Below are 24,517 nucleotides of genomic sequence, written 5' to 3'. Positions count from 1 at the left end.
GCTAGAAAGTACCTGAGCAAGGGTATCTAACTTCGGCTGGATACCATCGTATACATCGGATAGCAGCATCTACGGTTTCGATCGTAGGGGTGCTCGAGCTGATGGGACGAGTGGACGATCCCACGAGGGCTTATCGGGTCATCTCTTCCAGGGCAGCAAACCCGAGCATCTCGTCTCTTGTGTATTTTTGTTTCGTCACACATCTCTCGTCGCACGGGGTTGATTGGTGGTCACAATGATGACAATGTAATCTGTAGGATGACGGGGGAAAGTGTTTAGGAATAGACCCGATCACCCCCAAACAACCTAGCCTACCCAAAACCAGGCCATGACTCATGTACTGTGTATCCTGTGGTGCCGGGGGTGACCTTCCCCCCCCCCCCCCCCAAGAGTCTAATTGTGCGTGATGGATGTTCTACGCAAGGTCTACTACACGATGCCCGGACGAGAGGCTTATCTCCCCGAGAAACAAGAACAAAAGAGAATCCAAAAAAAGGAAAGATGGGGTCCAAGACGTCTAAAGATACACAAAGATAATACACGTACTATTACACAATTAGGCCGTTCCGTTGGCAGCGACTAACTCGAACCCCTTGTACTGGGTCCTCGCAAGCTCCCTCTCGACCCAGACGCCGACGGACTCCACCGCGTCGTACGGGCTCTCGAGGTGCACCTGGAAGAAACCCTGCAGCTGCGAGGGCGTGAAGGCGTCCTCGGGGATCTGGCTCGAGAAGCGCGCCGCGAGCCGCCGGATCTCGTCCATGTCGAGGTGCGCCGTGCACCCGAGATCGGGCGAGAACATGCGCACGAACATGTCCTCGGCCGACCGCCGGCTGATGTTACCGAGGAGGACCTTCATGTCGACGCGGCCTGGGCGGACGAGGGCGCCGTCGAGCTGCTCGGGGCGGTTGGTGGTCATGATGACGATGCGGCCCTCCTGGGAGCCGACGCCGTCAAGGACGTTGAGCAGGCCGGAGAGGGTGCAGTTGGGCACGTTGCTGCCCTCGGGCGAGTGCGCTCTGCCGTTGCCGTTCCTTTCGTGGAAGTTGTTGTTGGACGACGACGAGGACGAAGAGGTGGTGGAGCGCTCGACCCAGACGGCGTCAATGTCCTCAAGCAGGACGACGCAGCGCGGCGGGATCTCTTGGAACATCTGCTCGAGGTCGGCGTCGGTGGCGACACTGGGGACCTTGACCTCGTACAGATCCAGGCCGAACTCGCCGGCGATGGCCACGGACAGGGACGACTTGCCGGTGCCGGGCGGGCCGTAGAAGAGGTAGCCCCTGCGGTACGGCATGCTGCGGCTCTGGTAGCGCATCTGGGTCGTGGGGTCGAGGTAGTTGCGGATGTCGGCCAGCAGCTCACGCTTGACGGCGTGGTCGAAGTGGACGGTGTCGAGGTGGCGGAGGGGCTTGCGGGCCTTGGGCTTCCACGACATGCCGTAACGGTCGCGCGAGTAGATAAGGACAAAGTACTGCGTCTGCCGGTCGGCGTACTCGCGGCAGGTCTCGATGAAGGACCGCACGGGTTCCGCTGACCAGCCGAGGCAGCTGATGGTTAGGTCCTCGCCGCCGATGCCGTCGTAGCTGGGATCCGAGAGGGCGGAGCCAAAGTCCCCGACGGCGCGGGTGACCACGAGGAGACCGCCGGCGAACCAGAGCCACCGCGAGGTCCAGTGCGGGCAGTACTGGACGGCGTGGCGGGTCTTCTTGAGAGCGGCGGCGCGGTCCGAGGTTGCGCGTCCGACCTCGGTGCGGCCGGTGAAGGAGCGGTAGTGCCGGGGCCGGTTGGCGAGAATCCATTTCACAACGCCCCGGTTGACGGGGTCGCCGCCGGGGATGGTCACGGAGGCCAGGAAGAAGCGGGCGACGCAGGCAGAGGCCTCGCGCCAGGCGTGCTGCAGGAGGCGCCAGGCGGCGGGGAGGGTGCCGGCAATGGCGATGAGGGAGCCGATCTGGGTGATGTCGAGCTCGGACCAGCGGGTGAGGACGTCCTTCATGATGCCGAGGCCGTGAGACCACGGATCGAGCAGGGCGTGGCTCGCGCCGGCGACGTGGAACTGGTGTGACATTGTGTCCGGTCACTCGCTCCGGCTACCACGTGAGGATGTGCGTCGTGAGACGGGAGTCCGGAGAAGGCGAGAGACACCCCGAGTAGGGGGGGGTGCCGAAAGGGCCGGCGGATCCGGAGATGGATCTTTAGCTATCGACCTCTATCTCTCAAGGCCGGATATCGGATAGACTATACGTGGCTTGAACCAGATGAGGATGACGGGTCAGCGGGATCGCTCCGTCGGGGGACATGTAAGCCGGGGAAGAGAAACAAAGGGATGAATCAACGCATGGTAACGAAAACGAGTGACAAGAAGCGGAAGCAACAGAGCGGAGCGGAGCGGCGTGGCGTGGCGTGCAAGGTCGTTGGCGATGGGGCCTTGTTCATGAGTGAAGCGGAAAGGTTTTCGGCGACTCGATGCAAGCAACAGCCACACCTGAGTCCACAGTAAGCCACAGAAGTATTGTAAGCCACACTGCGAAGCCCTAAGCCACAGCACCAGCCTCAAAGGTAAGCCCCTTCGGAAGAGTAATATTCCGTGTAGTAGCTGCGTAGGATCAGTGCAAAGTACCCTGGAACGCAAAAAAGGTCCCCTGTAATAGCAAAAATCCATTTGCAAAACCAAACTCATCCTCCCAGCAATTTCCTGCTTATGTCAGCACATCAGGCAATTGACCTACTCCTTACATATTAAAGAAAACATCCTTGATTCTTTTTACTGCATTAAGCTGTCTATGCTTTTCCTATAATGCATCTATAAAAGTTCAACTGCGCACTAACAGCTTTCGAGCCTTACGCCTAACGCCATGTCGCGTTGACTATTGATCGCTTTCGAGAAGCTTTCTTAAGGAAGGGTCCTGGTCCATGAAATGGGCTTCGACTTATCGCCGCACAGTGAACCAAAATCCGATGTCTGATATCGCTGTCGAATAATCTTGCAAAATGCGGGTGGTGCATTGCAGCATGTCCGCATTTGTACCGACTCGTGGTGGGTTGAGAATGCAGTGAAGTTCTGGTTTGCCATGGTTCGCACAAGAGAAGAGCGAAGGAACGTGGCTAACCCAAGATGTTTGACCATTCAGGACAGCCGGCTATCAAAAAAGGTCTGCTCACCGACGCCTGATTTTCACTGCATTTTTAACCCACCCCGAAGCAGCGAATTCAATCCTACCTTGGTACCCCGCTGCACAATCCCGCATCTCCAAAGAGCCAAGCCCGCCATTCTATTGGCCCCTCGTCCCCAAAATGCTGACCGCAGCCTGCCTCGCGGGGGCTCGGACGCCTCATCAGACGGGCAACCCAGCCGGCGTCTTGGCTAGGCAACTTGCCTCCCGCTCAAGAAGTCCTGCATGAGTTGACTACCTTGTGCCGTTCTGTCTGGGGGATGGTGTGTGGTGTTGCAGCAGCCCGCAGCCCGCAGCCACAAACAAAAAAACACAACACGGCACGGTACTCTACCAACTCTCAAATCACAAATGACCAGAGCAGTCAAAATACGCACAATTGTGCGCCTTGGAAAATCATACGGTTTTGTAGACACTCAATACTACTCTCACTTCGACTCTCAGGCCCGTCTTTATTCGCAAGTTGCCCGCGTGTCGTACACCACACACCACACAAATACATATATACATACGTAAAGATACTACACTTATATTCTCTGGAAATCTGTGACCACAGAAAGAGGGGGAAAACTATTCTTGCCTACTATGGTATTAGGGGTAAGTTTAAGCTCCCTTCTAGGTAGTATGGAGCTGTGATCTACAGCCTTAGTGACTCTTACTGGCCAGATTTGTGCAGAGCGTGCACAAGAATCTCAAAGTACTCATTGCTTTAGCCATATCTACCCAGCAGGGGGTTTTACTTTTGCCTGCTACCATGGTATTCTGAATGTGTTATGTCCATGACATAGAAGCATGCATAATTCTGCCATCTACGAAAGAGCCAGGGTGGGGTCTGTCCTGTTCTGAGTCTCGCCGGCATTTGCATTATTGCCTTCACATGCAGCAACTTTCCATTCATTGGCCATCGTTGGTCTCAACTGGCTTGGCAGTGGTGCTTGGCTTGTCAGCCTACAGCACCGCAGGCGCTCCATCTTTAGAAACCCGTAACTCGCCTCTCTCCGGAAAACTCATACACTTATTCATCCTCCTTCGTAGAGCGTCCCCGGGTACAATAGGTCGTTGTACAGGTTACGCTACACCTGTGTCAACGACTGGTCTTTGACTGGTATAGTTAAGGCTCTGCAGAAAACATGACGGCCTTCATCTCGGTCAGTTGACTCTAGTGCTGGCCCTTGGCTGTTCTCTTATGCAGTTTCAATCAGGCTGGGCCAGTTGGAGCCACATTTCTTCTCCCTGCCAATCATCGGGAGAGGGGGTAAGCAGCCAGGCAGCATCCACACGCGTTGGCGCCATCATCGTCGGCCACTGAAATCGCTCAACGGTATCAGCTGATCGGTTATCCAGTTCGCAGGACCCCGCTCAGGGGTCATATCGAACATGTTCGTCTGACGTCCGTCTTCAACAGTAGCATCACCCACCGTTCATCCTTTCACGAAGTCTCACCTATACGAGACCTCTCCAGCTCCATGAAAGCGCCATGACATCCTTACAGCGACTTCCAGGCCCTCATATGTACACCATCGGGTGGATCACCGCTCTTGACAAGGAGCTTACCGCAGCAGAGGCTGTGCTCGACGAAGAGCACCAGAAGCCGGAAAACTTCAGAAAGCACCCGAAAGACACAAACACCTATGTCTGGGGTCGGATTGGAGACCACAATGTGGTCATCGCCTCGCTAGCCGCCGGCAAGTACGGCACTGTGTCCGCAGCGACGACCGCGTGGAGCATGATCAGCTCTCTTCCACATCTTCGGTTCGGCCTTATGGTCGGCATCGGCGCCGGCATTCCCAAGCTGGCAGACAACACCGATATCCGTCTCGGCGATGTTGTCGTCAGCCAGCCGACCGGTACAAGCCCGGGAGTTGTACAGTACGATGTAGGGAAGCTGGAAAACGACGGCCAGTTCAGACGTGTCGGTTCTCTCGCCCCTCCGCCCGAGGTCCTTCTGAAAGGATTAGCAGCAGTGAAGGCCAAAAGAAGACTCAAAGGACCCCAGATACGCAGCATTTTGGACGATATGCTCCAGCGACATCCGCTCTTAGCAGAGGCAGAACCTGATGACGCTGCGTACGTTCACCAAGGGGCACACAACGACCGGCTATTTGAAGCATCCTCTATACACGTCCAGCGCCCAAATCGACAAATCACAGTGCCTTCGACAAGAGCCGTTCCGCATGATATCAGTAGGATCTATTTTCAGTTAGCGCTTGCCTGGATTTGGTCGTTCTTCTGGCTTGTCTATGACTCTGTGGGAACGCTTGCCGGTACGAATGTTGCCACGACGAGCCAGCCATCCGACGACACAGGTTCTCCAGAGTTCAGCCGGACAAGAGCTTGTGCGCATTGCGACCCTTGGAAAGAAATAGAACGACCAGAGCGCCGGTCTACGGATCCGGTAGTTCACTACGGCGTCATTGCTTCCGGCAACTCTGTCATAAAGGACGGCATTTCCCGGGACGAAATCGCACAGCGACTTGGAGACAAGTGCATCTGCTTCGAGATGGAGGCAGCCGGTCTGATGGACAACTTCCCTTGCCTCGTAATCAGAGGGATCTGTGACTATGCGGACACTCATAAGAACGATCGTTGGCAGAACTACTCCGCAGCAACAGCCGCCGCATTTGCAAAGGAATTGCTGCAAGTTATCGACAGCGAGGATGTGGAGAGCGCCTCGAGAATCGATGAGATCTTGGGAAAGCGTTAGTATTCTAAGCTATAGTTCAAGTTACGTTACTCACTTCTCGCTGTAGTGTGTGAAGATGTGTCTCAAATCCACTCAACCACGAACCACATGCAACAAAGCCTCCATTTCGGGGAAGTCATGAAGTGGCTCGTTCCGCCGGATCCATCAACAAATAACAACAAGGCCTTGCAGCAGCGTCATGAAGGCACAGGTCAGTGGTTCCTCGAAAGCGATGAATACTTCAAGTGGAAAACAACGCCAAAGTCCTCTTTATGGCTCCACGGCATTCCGGGCTGCGGAAAAACAATCCTCAGTTCGACTGTTATCAAGGACCTTAGCAACACCAAATCTTACTCTCAGCGTCTCCTCTACTTTTACTTCGACTTCACCGACACTAGCAAGCAATCTCTCGAGAAAGCGATTCGGTCGCTGATTGCTCAGCTTTACCGCAAAAGTCACGACGTCCAGACGCATCTGGACTCACTTTACTCCTCTTGCAAAAGTAATTCACAACAGCCGAGTATTGACTTGCTGAGATCGACCTTCGAAGGCATGGCTCAGCAGATCGGCGAAGTATGGATCGTCCTGGATGCACTCGATGAATGCCAGGCGAGAACAGGCCTGAGAAACGAAGGATTGTTACACTGGATTGAGAGTGTTCTAAACTCATCGCAAGTAAATGCGCACCTTCTTATCACGAGTCGCCCTGAACATGATATTAAATCAGCATTGGAAAGATATGTCGATGATCAGATCATTCTCCAGAGCGACCTTGTCGCGGAAGACATACGTGCGTATGTCCATGGAACAGTGAGACAACACGAAGGATTTAAGAGGTGGCGAACACGGGAAGAAATTCAAAATGAGATCGAAAGCCACCTGATAGAGAAAGCTAACGGAATGTAAGACAAACCCAATCTTGACTCTTTCATAGCTATCGCTAAGCAAAATAGGTTTCGCTGGGTTTCGTGCCAACTCGACGCCCTCGAAAAATGCCCCGATCCCCTCAGTCTTCGACAAACGCTGCAATCATTACCAAGGACATTAGACGAGACTTACGCGCGAGTTCTGAGCAGAATTCCGCCTGAATTCGAACAGAATGCCAAACGACTACTACAATTTCTTGCTTATTCCGAACGACCGCTACGAATTGAAGAAGCTGTTGACGTCATTACCGTGGCCATCGAAAACAAGCCCAGGTTTGACACAAAGAACAGAATGCCACAACCAGACGAATTATCTATCTACTGTTCAAGCTTAGTGGCTGTTGTCACTCGAGGCGGTAGCAACGGAGGTAATGAGGGCAGAGAGCTACAGCTTGCGCATTTCTCAGTGAAGGAATACCTAACGTCCGACCGACTAGAGCGAAACATATCTGAAGCCTTCAGCGAGTCACTAGCCAGGGCCGATATTACAGAAGTCTGTCTTGCGTACCTGTTGGAGCTAGACCACAGCATTTCGCTGCTGGAAGTCAGAGAGTCATACCCTTTTGCGCAGTATGCTGCACGGTACTGGATGAACCACGCTACCCAAGCCGATACCAGCAGAGTCGTTCGGCTCATTAACCTAACTACCCCACATCCGAGCCACCCAAAAATGCCCTATTTCTCCTCCTTTATTAATATTACTACTTTTTCAGACTATTAAAACAATTGCAGTTTTTTACTAAACAACGCCATTTCTTTAGAATACCTTCTTTTTTATATAATAAAGCAATATACTAAAGATCAACTCTAACAGGCCCTTGCAGATGTAGCAGATAGGCGCCCTATTTGCTAGGCTGCTTGCATATAGGGCATACTATACTAGTTACTTTAACATTAATTTTATAGTAAGTAAAGCAGAAATACAGCCTAGACTAATTACTAGCAATTATCTTAGGCCTAAGAGAGCAGCCTAGCTGCTTATATAACTACTTAAGAATCCCTTAGCTGTTCCCTTACCTATTAATAAGTAAAGGGTTTAGTAGAGCGTCTGCTAGGCACCTAACAGCCTCTAGGAAAGAGGTAGATACATTAATTTAAGCAGAGAAATCTATCTATTATCACAAAGAGACCTAAGGCTATAGACTCTAGGCAATATAAGGCACACTCTACTAACGTTATTCAGGCCTAGTTCCAACGCCTAGATAACATCCCTGCTATTTAGGGCATCTATCTATCTAATAGATAGAATATAGATAAGACTGGCATTATAGAGGGTAGGGGAAGCAATAGGTTAGTGCTAGGATCTGCAGCATCACAAGCTATCTAGAAAAAACAGCCTAGATCTAGGGCATAGGTGTTACTAATTAAATGCATCTTAGCTGCTAGAAGCTCCTTACCTCCTATAGTTATCTATAAGGGTAAGTTAGTCTAGGCCTAGTAGTTTCCATTAGATCTATCCCCCTATAATAGCTAGCACTTTACCTATTCAGATAATAGCTAGACAACTAATTAGACTGCCCTAGAATAGCTAAAGAAGGTCTTTATCCTAAAAACTAGACCTACCTAGTGTAACGGGCTGGGCCCGTATGAGGCCTTGCTGGATATCGCGGCCACGGGCGACCCCGGGTCAGGCCCACCACGGAATCCACGATGCCGACAATCCGATGGCCAGTGCGGCATGGGCCGCATGGCCCTGATCAGGCCGCTGCGAGGCGGAGATTTGTTGTTCTTCCCTTCTAATCCTCATCTGAGGATACTCGTAGTAGTCGCCATAGCCTGTTGCAAATACACACGCCTTGGACCGTTACATTATCCTCAGATCCCAAACACCAGGATCCTCTATACTAGACGGTCGGTTCGTCTAGTGAGGACGGCCAGAGTCTGCGCGATTAAGGACGTCGGAGCCTTTCTCTAGAAGTAGCGGTCTGGCGGAGGCTGGAGGACAGAGCCTCGTAGCTTAGTTGAAAAAGGGACCGTCAACCAAAATAGCTACAGAACCCGTGGACCCGATCAGAGTAGGACTGATCAGGAGTACCCCGTCTAGTCTCAACAGAACCACGTTGTGGTTGCGGGACAAAGGATAGACCGGAAGAGCCCCAGAGAACACAGTGTGTTGCGGGAGCTATCGACATGGAGGGCAATATGAATGCCGAACCATCTGAGAATCCACAGCAGCTGGTGCAGCTGATCAGTCAGCTGGCTGCCCAGCTACAGGAGATGCGAACCACCCAAGCGGCCGAACGAGAGGCCCACGGAGAGCAGATTCGACTGCTGCAGCAAGCCCTAGCCGCACCTAGGCACCCGACAACGACCCCAAACGAGACCCCTACAACGACTGCAACCTCCACCCCCCCTGATCAGGCTCAACCGATAACCGCGCTCCGAAGAAAACACCAGATACCCGACCCTCCGAAGTTCGATGGTACCCGTAAAAACTTCCGACGTTGGTTCTTGGAGATGAAAGGAAAGATCCGCCTAGATAGGAGAGCCTTTGACTGTGACGCTGATATATTTGGATATATATACGCCAGGCTGGATGGTACAGCTCAAGCAATGGCGTCAGCGTACTACGCTCAGGGTGGAGCAAACGGAGAAGAGTCGCCCGACCAGTTCATGAGCTACCTGGAAAGTTGCTATGGAGACCCAAACGCCAAGGCCAGGGCACTCAGCCGACTACGAACGCTCCGCCAGAAAGAGTACGAGAGCTTTGCTGTTTTCCTCCCTAAGTTCGAGAAGGAACTGGCCGAGAGCGGAGGAGGCGAATGGGTTGACGTTGTAAGAATCAACTACCTTGAAGGAGCCTTGAATGCGACCCTACGCAGCCACCTGATCAGCGTGGCTGATATCCCGGAATCTTACCCCGAGTACACCAGGCTCTTAATGAAGATCGGATCTCGCCTAGACAACCAGTCCTCTCAGGAACGCCAAGAGAGGCAGCGACGAAGGCTGTCTACCCCTGGTCAGGCAAAGCCTAAGTCCCCTACAAGACCACCTCACGACAAGATGGACTGGGAGCCTACCAAGGTCAGTAAGACCAAGGCCCCTGACCAGGGAGGGAAGAAGAGGGACGTAAGGACCAAAGACTTCCTGTGCTATAGGTGCAGGAGGCCAGGGCACCTCGCTCGGCACTGTGAGGACGTAGAAGAGAAACCTCCGAAGGCAAAGACTAAGAAGTCGAAAGTCAAGAAGTCCAAGACTAAGCTTGTTGCCGAGAGTAGCTCGGAGGAATCGAGCGAGACGGAGTCTGACCAGACCTCAGAAGACTCGGGAAAAGAGTAACTCCTGGCGAAAAGCGCCGCCAGGAGGTAGAAGCAAGAAAGGAGTGGCGGAGTGTTAGGAAGAACATGGATAGTGAGCCCTTTTATGTTAACATCGGAATCAATAACACCCATTACACCTACGCCTTGGTGGATAACGGGTGCCTCACTTACGCCACAATCAGCGACACCTACGCTACGAAACTCCGCTTGCCGCGTATCAGCATACCACCGAGAGCCCTCGAACAGGTCAACGTCACAGTGCCTGGGGCTATAGACACCGTCACGTACGCCAGCATCGACATCGACGGGTACAAGAGACGACGATTGTTCTTTTACGTCATCCCTGATCAGGAGGACGACGTGATCCTTGGACAATCCTGGATGAAAGACGATGATGTGGTCGTCCGCCCAGCAACCAACTCCCTGCATATTGGAGTAGCAAACCACACGGTACAAGGAAGGAAACCCGGGCAGGAGGATCACCGGTTTCCTCTACAGAAGCAGGCGGCATCAGTGTTCATGGCCCTGATCAGGCGCGAGAGACGGGAAAACCCGGCGGAAGGTACCGGTATGAGAATTTTTGCCGCAAGTATCGCGGATATCGAGAAAGCCTTGGCCCCTAAGAAGAAGACGGACCCAAGAGACAAGCTCCCTAAACACTATCACCAGTTCCTTCCGGTCTTTGACCGTAATCAGGCCGAGAAGCTTCCGCCGCACAGGAAGGGGATAGACCACGAGATCCCCCTGGAAAAAGACAACAACGGCCGAGAGCATCAAGCCCCCTGGGGACCACTATACGGTATGTCCAGGGAGGAACTGATAGTGCTGCGGAAGACCCTTACCGACCTGCTGGACAAAGGGTTCATTAGAGCTAGCAGCTCCTCGGCCTCCGCCCCCGTACTTTTCGTGAAGAAGCCTGGCGGAGGCCTGAGATTCTGTGTTGACTACCGAGGTCTGAACGCAATCACGAAGAAGGATCGATACCCTCTCCCCCTGATCAGCGAGACGCTGAGGGCGGTATCACAAGCCAAGTGGTTAACAAAGCTAGACGTTATTGCAGCCTTCCATAAGATCAGGATAAAGGCAGGGGAGGAATGGAAGACTGCATTCCGCACCCGGTACGGCCTGTACGAATGGATGGTCACACCCTTCGGGTTAACTGGGGCCCCGGCGACCTTTCAGCGATACATCAATCACACGTTGAGGGACTACCTTGATGAGTTCTGTTCTGCCTATATCGACGACATTCTGATCTACTCGAGCGGATCGCTCGCAGATCACCGAAGCAAGGTTAAGAAGGTCCTGATCAGATTGCAGGAGGCAGGGTTACAGATCGATATCGACAAATGCGACTTCGAGGCAAAAAGCGTGAAATACCTCGGATTCATTGTCGAGGTAGGAAGGGGTCTAAGAGTCGACCCTGAGAAAGTCAAGGCTATACAGCTATGGGAAACGCCCCGATCAGTAAGGGGAGTCCGATCCTTTGTGGGGTTTGCCAACTATTACCGACAGTTCATACCCCAATTCTCAGCCGTCGCCCGACCCCTCACTGCCCTGACGAAGAAGGACACCCCGTTCGTATGGTCTGAAGAGTGCCAGGACGCCTTTGAGGACCTAAAGGCCCGTCTGATCAGTGCGCCGGTACTAGCGCACTGGGATCCAGAACGAAAAACCGTACTAGAGACGGATTCCTCCGGATATGTGATCGGAGGTACACTCTCTCAGTACGATGAAGAGGGTCTACTACGTCCAGTAGCGTTCTTCTCGAAGAAGAATCTCCCCGCGGAATGCAACTACCCTATTCACGACAAGGAGTTGCTTGCCATAATACGGTGCTTAGAGCACTGGGACGCAGAGCTCAGAAGCGTCCGAGAATTCACCATCGTCACAGACCACCTCAACCTTAAGTACTTTACTACAAAGCGACAACTGACCGAACGTCAAGTTAGATGGGCAGAGACACTGTCTAAGTACAACTTCACTATCCAGTATAGGCCCGGGAAGCTAGCCGTTACCCCTGACGCACTGTCGAGAAGGGAGCAGGATATGCCCCTAGGGGAAGAGGACGACAGGTTGAAAGGACGAGAGTTACAGCTGTTGAAAGAAGGACGGAAGAGCCTTCGCGTAAACCGCGCCGCAGTACTGAGCCTGGGGCCGAGGTGCCCTGATCAGACCAAGACGACCATCAGGGCCGGTTTTGTATCAAGCGGGGACGCTGATGGAGGAAGCGACGAGTCTCCTAAATGGACTGAGCCACCAGTGAACCCCTTCGAAGACGACCCTTTGAAGAGCCTGTGGGACGTTGGGTTAGAGAACAACAACCGGTACTACTTGATCAGGGACGCTGTACAGCAAGGAGCCAAACAGCTGCCCTCTACGTGGGGAATCCCTATCATGCTGTCGGAGTGCACAGTCGACGGAAAACGCCGGCTTTGCTGGAGGGACAGGATATGGGTCCCGCATTACGAGCCTTTGCGAACGCGGCTGATTCAGAGCATTCACGACTCCGTGTTATCAGGGCACCCGGGCAGAGATGTGCTTAAGTCCCTGATCAGTCGGACGTTCCACTGGCCAGGGCTGTCTCAGGACGTCCGGCAATTCACCCGCAACTGCGACGTTTGTGGACGAGGCAACGTCTGGAGAGAGAAGCGCAGAGGGCTTCTTAAACCGTTACCGATACCCGAGCGATTTTGGGCAGAGATATCGCTCGACTTTATTACCGACTTACCTACAACGAGGAAGAAGAACAAGAACCTCTTGGTTATTACGGACAGGCTGTCTAAGAACGTTATACTGGAGCCTATGTGGGAAATTTCGTCCGAAGCAACAGCGAACACTCTTGCTACTGCCTTGATCAGACACCACGGAACCCCCAGAGCAATAGTGACTGATCGAGGGACACAATTTGTCAGTCAGACGTGGAGGCGCCTGTGTCAGCTCCTCAGAATCAAACAGAGACTCTCTACAGCCTACCATCCGGAGACTGACGGAGCCACGGAGAGAGCTAACCAAGTAGTAGAGACCTACTTGCGGGCCTTCTGCTCGTATGCTCAGGATGATTGGGACGAATTGTCCCTAGTGGCAATGATGGCTATTAACAACCGACCGGCGACATCTACAGGGATGAGTCCGTTCTTTGCCACCCACGGATACGACATCGACCTGATCAGGGTGGACGAGCCATTGAGAACGGACGACAGCACCCCTATCGCGAAAGCTGAAGGATTTGTGCAGAGATTGAAGGACGCTACGGAATGGGCCCAAGCCGCCATGGCCACGGCTCAAGAGCGACAAGAACTGTACGCCAACGCGAGGCGACAGCCGTCCGATCAGTTCAAACCGGGCGACAAAGTCTGGCTCAGGTTAACGAATGTGAAATCAGACAGGCCCTCAAAGAAACTGGACTGGGTGAACGCCAAGTATACGGTTCAGGAGACAGTCGGAACACACGCGTGCAGGTTAGACACGCCGCCTGGGATACATAACGTCTTCCACGTGTCCCTCCTGCGGCATGCCGGAAACGACCCTTTTCCATCGCAGGAACAGGACGATATACAACCCGCCGCCCTTGTGTCTGGACCTGATCAGGAGTACGAGGTCCAGGAGATACTGGATAAGAAGAAGCACGGTAGGGGTTGGAAGGTCCTCGTGAAATGGACGGGTTGGGCGAAGCCGACGTGGGAACCACTCAGCCAGTTTCAGGACACAATAGCACTAGCTGAGTACGAAGAGAAACACGGCCCCCTTCGGAAGGGGAGGAGGGGGGTATTGTAACGGGCTGGGCCCGTATGAGGCCTTGCTGGATATCGCGGCCACGGGCGACCCCGGGTCAGGCCCACCACGGAATCCACGATGCCGACAATCCGATGGCCAGTGCGGCATGGGCCGCATGGCCCTGATCAGGCCGCTGCGAGGCGGAGATTTGTTGTTCTTCCCTTCTAATCCTCATCTGAGGATACTCGTAGTAGTCGCCATAGCCTGTTGCAAATACACACGCCTTGGACCGTTACACCTAGCTAGATAAGGCTAGACTGTTAGTTATAGATAGGCATTACAGCTATATAACAATAAAGTTTATGTAGCAATGCTTCTAGCATAACATCTATCTATTATATCTACCCCCTTATACCTCTACTATCCTCTAGCCTCTAGATGTGTTAGTCTTTAGACTATTAAAGCAGGCCTATAGGAAGGAGGTTAGATCTATCTTTAACTAGTGCAGTAACTTAATAGTTATTAGCAAGAGGATCTTTCTAGGCTGTTATTATAAGGCTAGAAGGGCAGCTATAAACAGCTAAAACATAAAAACAGGCTAGAAGTAGGCTAGGTTATAGCCTGTCTCCTTAAGGCATCCCCTATCTAACACTATAGTTATTAGGGCAACCTCCAGCTAGCAGTCTAGCTAGCAGTCTAGCCAACAGTCCAGCCAACAGTCCAGCCAACAGTAGGATAAAGCTGTATCTATTGCCCTATAGTTAACTCCTTATCGCCTAGCTGATCTGCAACATTAATTACACCTATTAACCTAGTTAGGTAAGGATAACCTAAATACCTATACTATTTGTCACCTATCTAGAAAGGTGCAGAAGGGCTATAATAAATAAGCAACTAGACTAGTAATACTAGAGCAACAGGTCTAGCAACTGCAGGGTTAGGTGTAGGAACAACGCCAACGTTAGAGGAGAAAGGTCCCTATGTCGCCTAACAGCAGGTTTGCAAGGATAAAGCAGATTCAACAGGCTCTATTGTCCTCCAGCAAAGCAGAGGATAGTCTAGACGAATCCAGCGCATCAGAAATGCCTAGTGAAGCTGAAAGCTGCATCTAGGTAGGTGGTAGGGTGGAGGAATAATGGATGGGAATAGTGGCATAAGTGGTGTTGATGGTGGCTCGCATGTAGGGGTGGCTCGGATGTGGGGTAGTTAGGTTAGAGAGTTTTGCCTCCATAAAGACTCTCCCAAAACGTGTCACAGACTCTATAACCCGGATACTCCATGGGAAGAAGAACAAGAGTTTCCTCAGGAAGAAAGCCCTCCTCTTTTGTACTGTGTTGCACTTGGAGGGATCCGGTGCGCAACAGAGGAGATATTGAAAAGCGGAGCAGACGTCAACGCTCAGGGTGGCCGCCATGGCAACGCCCTTCAAGCTGCTTCATTAGAAGGCCACAAGGAGGTCACCCAGATGCTCCTCGACAATGGAGCAGACGTCAACGCTCAGGGTGGCCGCCATGGCAACGCCCTTCAAGCTGCTTCATTAGAAGGCCACAAGGAGGTCATCCAGATGCTCCTCAACAAAGGAGCAGACGTCAACGCCCAGGGTGGCCGCTTCGGCAATGCTCTTCGAGCTGCTTTAATTGAAGGGGACAGGGAGGTCATCCAGATGCTTCTCGACAAGGGAGCTGACATCACGGTCGCCACCAAGGACGGACTCATACCACTTGTTTCAGCCTCAGCTAACGGCTATCTTAAGGTAGTCGAGCTGCTTCTCGACAGAGGGGCTGACATCACAGTTGCTGATAAGGCTGGGCGGACACCACTCATTTCGGCCTCAGACTCCGGCCATCTTGAGGTGGTCAAGCTGCTTCTTGACAGGGGGGCTGACATCACGATTGCTGATGAGGGCGGGTGGACACCACTCAATGCAGCATCATACTCCGGTCATCTTGAGGTGGTCAAGCTGCTTCTTGACACGGGGGCTGACATTACGGTTGCTAATAAGGACAGGTGGACACCACTTAATGCAGCATCAGACTCCGGCCATCTTGAGGTGGTTAAGCTGCTTCTTGACAGGGGGGCTGACATCACAATTGCTAATAAGGACGGGTGGACACCACTTATTTCGGCATTAGACTCCGGCCATCTTGAGGTGGTCAAGCTGCTTCTTGACAGGGGGGCTGACATTACGGTTGCTGATAAGGACGGGTGGACACCACTTATTTCGGCATCAGACTCCGGCCATCTTGAGGTGGTCAAGCTGCTTCTCAACAAGGGAGCAGACGTCTATAGTATAGACAACGATGGTCGCACAGCTCTTTTCCACGCAGCGATGCGAGGACATCACCAAACTGTGCTGATTTTGCTCTCCAAGAAGGCACTGGTGAACTCTGAAGACTGTCACAACGCAGGACCACTGATTCTAGCCTCAAGAAATGGACACGGAGACACAGTAGAGCTTTTGGCTGCAGAATATAGACACGAAAGCATTGTCAAGATGCTCCTCGACACAAGGAATGTCGACGTCGACTCACAAGACAAATGCAATCGATCGCCACTCTCGTGGGCTGCAGAGTATGGACATGAAAGCGTCATCAAGATGCTCCTTGACACAGGGAAGATTGAAGTTGACTCACGAGACAACAATAATCAATCGCCGCTTTTATGGGCTGCAAAAAATGGACACGAAAGCGTCGTCAAGCTGCTCCTCGACACAGGGAAGGTCGAAGTTGACTCAAAAGACGCAAAGTATAGCCAGACGCCGTTATCGTGGGCTGCAGAAAATGGACACGAAAGCATTGTCAAGATGCTCCTCAACACAAGGAATGTCGACGTCGACTCACAAGACAAATGCAATCGATCGCCACTCTCGTGGGCTACAGGACGTGGACACAAAAGCGTCGTCAAGCTGCTCCTGGACACAGGCAAGGTTGAAGTCGACTTAAAAGACGCATGGTTTAGCCAGACGCCGTTATCGTGGGCTGCAGAAAATGGACACAAAAGCGTCGTCAAGCTGCTCCTCAACACAGGGAAGGTCGACGTCGACTCAAGAGACAGGGATAATCGATCACCACTCTCTTGGGCGGCAAGCAATGGACATGAGGCTGTGGTAAACTTGATGCTCGGCACAAGTAAGGTCAATGTTGACTTGATAGACACAGAGGGCCGCACAGCACTTTCCTGGGCTGCCAGGAAAGGCAAGGAAAACACAGTTTCATTGCTCGTTCAGAACAGCAATATGAGTATCAACTATCGCGATAACTGTGGCTACACGCCACTCATGTGGGCACTGGCACGATCCCACCACACAGTGGTAGAGATACTCAGCCGTAGTGGAAACCTAGCAGACGACTTTTACAAAGAACGGCTGGCTTTGCACGCATTCAACTTCATGTCGGCCGCTGAATTGGAGAAATTCATAGTCCATATTGGTTATGTCGTTCTAGACGATTTCTTAGGGCTTCAGGCACTTTTCTACAGGTAATTTGCTTTGCAATCTTAGATTATTATTATCTGGACCATAAATGCAGTCGATTCGTATTTCATTGTACAGGAAGACTGCAAACACACGGGGATATGCAGTGATTCTGTATACAGACATCCGTGGATCATCAACCTGCGATCGACCCAGATCCCGAGACACGTAGAAACGGCAGATCATCATCACAAACTCGTCGCCGAAAGTCCGGCTCCCCCCCATCTCACCGGCCTTCCCCCGACAACAACGAATGGCAGCAAACGGCCCGGTCCTTTGACTCAACTTACACCAGCAACGGCCTCAACGTAAGACTTCTCCCCTTCTTCTCCCCTTCCCTTCCCCTTCCCTCCCTGCCCACCCCCCGCTGACTCCGCCAGATCTCTATACCCGACGACAAAGTAGATTACCACATCACCACCCTCTCCCAGCTCCCAAAGACCCCCGCAACCATGACGCCAGGCAGCAACACCCCCCTTTCCGACGCCGAGCCCCGCCTCTCCACCTGGCTCATGACGCGCGACGAGGCCCTCGTGCCTTCGTCGAGAACCCCTTCCACCTCCTCCCCATCATCCTCTTCCCCGCGGCACAAGCCGTCGTCGACGCCCGCGGCCCCGGCGCGCCGGACGCTGACATCACCGACTACAACAAGATCCTCGGCCTAGACCGCCTCTTCCGCGACGCCCTGGTCGACTTCCCGCTCTTCCTCCGCCCGGACGGGCCCATTGCGCCCACCGCGCCGCAACAATTTGCCCTGCAGAGGGACGTCGTCCTCCTCGGCTTCTACTCCCGGCGCGCCCGGCTTCATCGCCACTTCCTCCTGCACGACAGGCAAGACGGACAGTACCAGCCGTCGCGTGACATCTGCCTGCAGTCGGCGCGGACTGTGCTCTCCATCGCCACGAGCATCCTTCGCGCCGCCTCGCGGGGCAGGGAACCCGGCGCCGCGGGAAGCGAGAAGACGGCGGGCTGCCGCATGGGTTGCATCATCGGGCACATGTTCATGGCGTGTACGATCCTGGCTCTAAACGCCGGGTCGGATGCCGGTTGTGCTGGTCTGGGGGACGATGGGAGCGATGCGACGGCGACGACGGAGACGCACGCCGAGGTTGCGCAGGCTTGCCGCGACCTGGCTTCGGTGGGGGGGGAGTCGGCGGTGGCGGGGACGCTCGTCCGCAACCTTGTGGGCGTGCTCCGCCGGTATCGCGTCCAAGGAGTGGAGGACGTTGAGTCGGCGACGTGCCGTACGAACTCACCTGGTGGCAGAGATAGACCGAGTGAGGTCGGCGAAGAGAACATGGCATGTGGCAGGGGGAAGGGCGGTGACACCAGCGGATATGACATTGGATACTCCGACACGCTGGGCGATGGCGATGATCTCGGCCTCGACGGGCTCTGGAACGACATTCTGGTCGACACGACCACGTCCGGATGGGACCAACTGTTTGCAGGACTCGACACATACTGCGGCCCGACCTGAGGAGGGATGAGGGGGCCCGGATCCATGTTGGATTGAGAGGCAATTTTCATTGAACGAATGGCACGCCTAGCCCTTCTGCATACCCTCCCACCTCTCAAAGTTCTTCGCGTCCAGATCGAACAGGTCAAGCAGCCTGCCGACCATCTGATCCAAGACATCGTCAATCGACGACGGCCGCGTGTAGAACCCGACGACCGGCGGCGCGACAATGGCCCCGGCCCTCGTCACCTCGACCATGTTCCGCAGGTGGATCTCGCTGAAGGGCGTCTCGCGCACCGAGAGCACCAGCCTCCGCCGCTCCTTCAGACACACGTCGGCCGCGCGCGTCACGAGATCGTCGCACACGCCCGCGTTGATGGCCGCCAGCGTCCGCACGGAGCACGGCGCGACGATCATGCCGTTGACGCGGTACGAACCGCTCGCGATCGGCGCCGCGAGGTCGTGCGAGCTGTAGGCGTGGTCCGCGAGCGCCTTGACGGCCGAAGGCGTGTAGTCCGTCTCGTGCTTGATCGTCTCGGCCGCCCATTTGCTGATGATGAGGTGCGTTTCCACGTTGAGGCGGCGAAGGGTCTGGAGAATACGGATACCGATCTGGGCGCCTGTTGCGCCCGTTATGGCGACAATGATCTTTCTGCGGGGAGCAATGTCTTCCATGTTGGAATGGTATGAGATGGGTGAGTCTGTTGCGGCTGATGATTGTGATCTTATCGAGATGTGGCTGGAAGTAATAATCTTGAACTGGGTTGAGTTGAATAGGATAACACTTGCCCTTGTAAAGTCAATCTTATGGTCTCGAACTCGCTTCTTTTAAGGCGACAGCGCCTGGGTGTTCAGTCCAGGTAGATGTATGTCGTCAAAGGACCGAGCTCGGAGTTTGCGAAGACCTTTTTGCCGGAATCCCCGAACTGTCCGAGCACACGGCCGAACGTCCGGTGCGGGTCCGGAAGGCCGGGGCAGAAAGATGGGTCACGTCCATCGGGGAGTTCGGACAAACTAAATGACACTCTCTGCCGAAGAGGATATAAACAGTGATCTCGAACACCATCAACGTAGAAAAGACAGGAATAAAAAGCTCTATAATTTGGAAACATAGTTTGAAACCGTTCTCATTAGCCATTAAAAACGTACTACAGCGAGCGCCAACCCGCACACAATGTCACCAACCAGCCCCCAAGACCTCCCTCATTTGAACTTCCGCTCTTTCGTGGCGGCCCTCAAAGCCGATGGCGACCTCGTCGAGATCAATGAGGAGTGCGACCCTCACATCGAGGTCGGCGCCGTAATCCGCAAGGTCGTTGAGTCCGACGAGCGCGCGCCGCTTTTCAACAGACTCAAGGGCCAGAACCCCGACGGCCTCTGGCGCATCCTCGGAGCGCCCAACTCCCTCAGAGCCGACCCCTCTCAGAGATTCGGCCGCCTTGCACGGCACCTCGGTCTCCCGCCCACGGCGAGCATGAAGGAGATTCTCGATAAGATGGTCGCCGCCAAGACCGCCGCCCCTATCCCCCCCGTCGTAGTCGATTCGGGGTCCTGCAAGGAGTGCAAGCTCACGCCCGACCAATTCGATCTCACCAAATTCCCGGCGCCGCTGCTTCATCAATCCGACGGAGGGAAGTACATCCAGACCTACGGCATGCACGTCGTGCAGTCGCCCGATGGCAAGCGGACGAACTGGTCGATCGCGCGCGCCATGGTACACGACAGGAACCATCTCGCCGGGCTGATCATCGAGCCGCAGCACATCTGGCAGATCCACCAGATGTGGAAGAAGGAAGGAAAGGACATGCCGTGGGCGCTGGTGTTTGGCGTGCCGCCAGCGGCCATCATGGCGGCGAGCATGCCATTGCCGGGCGGGCTGTCCGAGGCAGAGTACATCGGGTCGTTGGTCGGAGCGCCGTTGGAGGTTGTCAAATGCGATACGAACGGGCTACATGTCCCCGCCAACTCGGAGATTGTCTTTGAGGGCGTCTGTTCCGCTACTGAGACGGCGCCCGAGGGTCCCTTTGGTGAGATGCACGGGTAAGTATTGCCTTGATCGCTTTGGAAACCTGAAGTGAACGAGAGCAATCAGTCTGACCGCTTCCAGCTATGTTTTCCCCGGAGAGGCCAGACCGCAGCCCAAATACAGAGTTGACCTCATCACGCACCGCAAGGACGCAATCCTCCCGGTCTCCAACTGTGGCCGACTGACAGACGAAACGGTGAGAAAGCAGGGTTGCCTCGTCATTCTCGTACTTGAAGGCTAACCAACAAAGCACACTATGATCGGGCCCCTGGCCGCGGCCGAGATTGGATTCCTGCTCAAGTCGAGGGGAGTCCCCATCAAAGAGGCATTCTCGCCCTTCGAATCCCAAGTGACTTGGGTTGTTCTGCAGGTCGACACCGAAAAGCTCCGGGCTTCAAAGACGAACCCAAAAGACTTTTGCCGGATGATTGGCGATATCGTTTTTAACGACAAGGTCGGCTACACGATCCACCGGCTGGTGCTCGTTGGCGAAGATATCGACGTGTACAACTTCAAGGACGTTATCTGGGCCTTCTGCACGAGGTGCCGTCCGGGCTTGGACGAGTACCACTTCGAGAACGTTCGGGGATTTCCGCTCATCCCGTATATGTCGCACGGCAATGGCGACAAACGCATGGGTGGAAAGGTTGTCTCGGATTGCCTGATGCCAACCGAGTATACGACTGGTCGTGATTGGGAGGCCGCGAGCTTCAAAGAATCGTTCCCCGCCGAGGTCCAGGAGAAGGTGCTCCAGCGATGGGAGTCGTTCGGATTCACTCCCCGTGGATGATTGGTGGAGGAATAGCCAAGATGAAGTGAGATAAATTCAAGGGCCTTCGTTCTAGGAAGCATGGCTGTGACCTTTTAAACTACCGACGCTCTCATGATCATGGCATATTGGAAAGGAAAATTTCGTCGCCGAGGTTCTGATCTGACATGATGAAGTCAAAAGCACCGAGAGGAGACAGATCAAAATCCGCGGGGAAGCTCCAATCGGCAGGATTGTTCCAGAAACTTGCCAGTCAGCATTTGACGAAAGCTAAGGTCGGGCAGCAACTCACCTGGTTTGGTCTGCGGTGCCCGTTCCGCTCCCTTCTATAGTCTCCGGTCCAACATCTCGGGAGTCCGGCATGGCTCTGTTGGTATTGGAAACAGCGTCTAGGTCCTGACCGCTAGCATCACGTTCGGCAAGCGTCCGCAGAGTCTTGAGCGCCTTGAGGGCTTTCTGAAGGGTGCCTGACAGATGACCTACGGGACCACTGTCCGTGGACGGGTATGGCTCGACTTCCCCCATGGAGAGGCTGGAGATGAGCTGGTCTTGAAGAGTCTGTGTTTCCGGAAGGTATCGCGTCTCTCGCATCAGACTTAGCAGAAGGACTGATGTGAGACCGTTGTGAATGAATGCCCATGAGCGTTTGGCATGCCCTGCAATCGACCTCAAGCGGATGTAAGCTCGTGCACTTCTACGAAGCGACTCTTGGAACTGCTCGAGAACCATCGCCTTGTCAATTTCCCTTAGTTCCACCGCTCCACTGCTGGAGACACAAGGTCGACACAGCGTAGAGATGACAAAATGTCGGTGTAGCTCAAAGGCGTAGTGCTCCTGGATCTGCGGGATTGTCTTGCTCCTCTTGGGGTCGATCAGATGGGGTGACAGGGAGTCTTCAATGGCTTTGATGTCCTTCAATGTTGACAGCAACCGGCCCGATACGTCTGATTGGCTGGATAGATGGCGCAAAGCGGCATGACAGAGCCAACTCATGGCTTGAAGGTACGAGAGGCCGTGGCCGTTGGTGCGGGCGTCGTCAAGTCGAGGCAGGTCCTCTTCGAAGTCCATCTCGTACGATGCTGGGGGTCGGCCAAAGGTGAGGGCAAGAAGCGAGTCCTGCCAGACAATTGCTAATCTGGGCTTTGGTCAGTGACTGATATTGACGGTGGGATGAGGGTCGAATCACCTCAAGTGCCGGGTCTCTTCATCTGGCATTAGGGAGGTTGGTGGGCGACCGATCCTGCGATGAAGCCCCAGACATTGTGCCAGGCGTATTGTGGTACCTCCAAGGACCCAGGCAGCTTGCGGTTTCATGTCGTTCTGTAGCACGTTGCCGAGGAGAAGAAGTGTTTGTACAGCTTCTTTGGACGGTCTCGCAAGATAATCAGTAGATCGCAACAGATCGAAAGCCTGTTTTGCTACGACAAGTCAGTGTGTAGTCAAGCCAAGTTGCGGTTGTGGTCTAGAGCGTACTGTGTCTCTGAGTCACCGCAATTCGGTCTTGAAGGTCCATGTCTGAGAACTGAGCACCGGCGGCCAAGATGGCGTGAAGAAGGCATAACCAACAAGCATCATCAGAACTGATTCCCGAGTCAGGGTCGCTTCTCGCATTGACTAGCCGACATATCTTTTCTTCGACTTTGTCCAGGTCGTAGGTGATGAGATGAAAGGGTTGTACTCGACGGCGAAACAGCTCGAACAGTCTGATGATTTCTTGGTCGCCCGGCAAAGCCTGGTAGGAGGGTAGCGACGTATGGGTGTCTTCGCTGACGCCCAGGAGAGGCAGGATGCCGGTTTCGAAGGCGGATTGGCGGGCCGGGTCGTTTCGGGATTGGATTGAGCGTCGGCGAGCCATATTGACGACTGAAGCGTCAGCCAGGAAAAGAGGACTCCCACCGCCACCGGCCGTTATTTCAGATGTTGATACTGCTGCTCGGGGGGCCTGATGCACCCTCAGAGATTCGGTTGGGAGTGTGCTGCGCAATCCATCCTCCAGCTCCTGATTCGCATCCCCAACGCTCGTATCCATCTGTTGGTTATCAAAAGCAGTCTCCAAGCTGCCGCCAGCAATTTGCATCGTGCCTCGTGCAAAACGTGCGGGCGACGTGGCACCGCCGAGCGAGGGACGCGAAGTCTTGTCATCGTAGTCGCATAGGTCGGGGTGCCCGCGTTTGTCGCATGTTGAACACGGCAGCTTCTTGTCGCACTTGACCTTTCGTTCCCGGCAAGGCAAACACGACTTGGGGTTCCCCCGAACTCCGTTGCGGCTCTGTTGGCGAGATCGCAGAAGGTCTCGGAGGGATGCTCGGTTGTCGCTCGGCGTGTTCGGATGGGTGCGATTTGGCGAATGCATGGCAGACGTCCGCGGCTACGGCCGTCAAGGAAGTATCCTGTCGCTTAAGCAGATATGGACGAAAGCGTGAGATATATGTAAGCTTCAACACCCATCATGAGGTCGACAAGAAGTGAGTTGATGAAGATGGGAAATGGGACGGTGCAACGCGGTGGAAGGGACGGATGGTGTCCATGCGCGCGCACCTGCTGTGATAGAACCGACTCCACTTTATTCTACAGTGGACCCACTTGGCGCCGGCGGGAACGGCGCCGACTCGGGCACGGAGCAAACCGGCGGGCTGGTCCGGCCTACGTGCGCATTCGTGTTCTCGTTTGACGCGTGAGTGAAAGTGGAAGGTGATCGATACCCGGTCTTGCCGGTCTTCATGGATTGGTCCTGCCCCGGATGAGGCCCGTCCTTGCTCCACTGAAAGGCGGGGGACGCGACGTGTGTCTCGTGCGAGTGTTGTGCGTTTATTCTCAGCTCTTGAATTCTTCTGACAGTAAACATCCTGTGGATTCCAGGTCTGCATGTCTTCGGCAAGCTCCCTCTCCCAAGCTGCGTATGGATGGCTCTTGCCTCTCGATATGGAAGGTGAGTGACTAAGACGGGACCATTTCTAGTCCCGAGAGACGTTCAATCTCTCCGTTTCCGTCTCCATCTCGCTCTGGTCACTATCCTCTGCTCGCTCTCTATC

General features: G+C 54.1%; 6 protein-coding genes across 6 annotated transcripts; 3 read left to right on the top strand and 3 right to left on the bottom strand.

Moving 5' to 3' along the window:
• Positions 1 to 11: 11 nt before the first annotated feature.
• Positions 12 to 2,451, bottom strand: CDEST_14327 (Putative AAA+ ATPase domain, ATPase, AAA-type, core). Its single transcript, XM_062930483.1, has one exon. It carries the CDS (start codon positions 2,069 to 2,071, stop codon positions 557 to 559), a length of 1,515 nt encoding a protein of 504 aa, XP_062786534.1. The 5' UTR covers positions 2,072 to 2,451; the 3' UTR covers positions 12 to 556.
• Positions 2,452 to 4,531: 2,080 nt separating this feature from the next.
• On the top strand, positions 4,532 to 8,101 carry CDEST_14326 (Putative NACHT nucleoside triphosphatase, P-loop containing nucleoside triphosphate hydrolase). Its single transcript, XM_062930482.1, has 3 exons — positions 4,532 to 5,875; positions 5,927 to 6,761; positions 6,813 to 8,101. Exons 1-3 carry the CDS (start codon positions 4,654 to 4,656, stop codon positions 7,504 to 7,506), a joined length of 2,751 nt encoding a protein of 916 aa, XP_062786533.1. The 5' UTR covers positions 4,532 to 4,653; the 3' UTR covers positions 7,507 to 8,101.
• Positions 8,102 to 15,224: 7,123 nt separating this feature from the next.
• On the top strand, positions 15,225 to 18,711 carry CDEST_14325 (Putative peptidase A2A, retrovirus, catalytic, ankyrin repeat-containing domain superfamily; the record flags this gene model as incomplete). Its single annotated transcript, XM_062930481.1, has 2 exons — positions 15,225 to 17,187; positions 17,663 to 18,711. The coding sequence occupies 2 exons, from the start codon at positions 15,225 to 15,227 to the stop codon at positions 18,709 to 18,711; spliced, it is 3,012 nt and encodes a 1,003-aa protein (XP_062786532.1).
• Positions 18,712 to 18,777: 66 nt separating this feature from the next.
• CDEST_14324 (Putative flavoprotein) lies at positions 18,778 to 19,365 on the bottom strand (the record flags this gene model as incomplete). Its single annotated transcript, XM_062930480.1, has 1 exon — positions 18,778 to 19,365. One exon carries the CDS (start codon positions 19,363 to 19,365, stop codon positions 18,778 to 18,780), a length of 588 nt encoding a protein of 195 aa, XP_062786531.1.
• A 499-nt stretch (positions 19,366 to 19,864) lies between these two features.
• On the top strand, positions 19,865 to 21,506 carry CDEST_14323 (Putative UbiD decarboxylyase family; the record flags this gene model as incomplete). Its single annotated transcript, XM_062930479.1, has 3 exons — positions 19,865 to 20,730; positions 20,798 to 20,912; positions 20,967 to 21,506. The coding sequence occupies 3 exons, from the start codon at positions 19,865 to 19,867 to the stop codon at positions 21,504 to 21,506; spliced, it is 1,521 nt and encodes a 506-aa protein (XP_062786530.1).
• A 97-nt stretch (positions 21,507 to 21,603) lies between these two features.
• CDEST_14322 (Putative zn(2)Cys(6) fungal-type DNA-binding domain, flavin prenyltransferase UbiX) lies at positions 21,604 to 23,996 on the bottom strand (the record flags this gene model as incomplete). Its single annotated transcript, XM_062930478.1, has 4 exons — positions 22,959 to 23,996; positions 22,672 to 22,903; positions 21,778 to 22,620; positions 21,604 to 21,730 (listed from the first exon to the last, which is right to left on the bottom strand). Exons 1-4 carry the CDS (start codon positions 23,836 to 23,838, stop codon positions 21,604 to 21,606), a joined length of 2,082 nt encoding a protein of 693 aa, XP_062786529.1. The 5' UTR covers positions 23,839 to 23,996.
• Positions 23,997 to 24,517: the final 521 nt, after the last annotated feature.

The sequence above is a fragment of the Colletotrichum destructivum genome, chromosome 10 (assembly GCF_034447905.1).
Source record: "Colletotrichum destructivum chromosome 10, complete sequence".
Taxonomy (NCBI): Eukaryota; Fungi; Ascomycota; class Sordariomycetes; order Glomerellales; family Glomerellaceae; genus Colletotrichum; species Colletotrichum destructivum.
The sequence above is the reverse complement of the archived record's forward strand: the minus strand, read 5'-3'. Positions and strand labels throughout refer to the sequence as shown.

Bases quoted from the DNA above. Each gene is read 5' to 3' on its own strand.
- CDEST_14327 (XM_062930483.1), bottom strand. From the start codon at position 2,071: ATGTCACACCAGTTCCACGTCGCCGGCGCGAGCCACGCCCTGCTCGAT.
- CDEST_14326 (XM_062930482.1), top strand. From the start codon at position 4,654: ATGACATCCTTACAGCGACTTCCAGGCCCTCATATGTACACCATCGGG. The intron at 5,876-5,926 runs GTTAGTATTCTA...TTCTCGCTGTAG, and splicing joins CGATGAGATCTTGGGAAAGC to TGTGTGAAGATGTGTCTCAA. The intron at 6,762-6,812 runs GTAAGACAAACC...TAAGCAAAATAG, and splicing joins ATAGAGAAAGCTAACGGAAT to GTTTCGCTGGGTTTCGTGCC.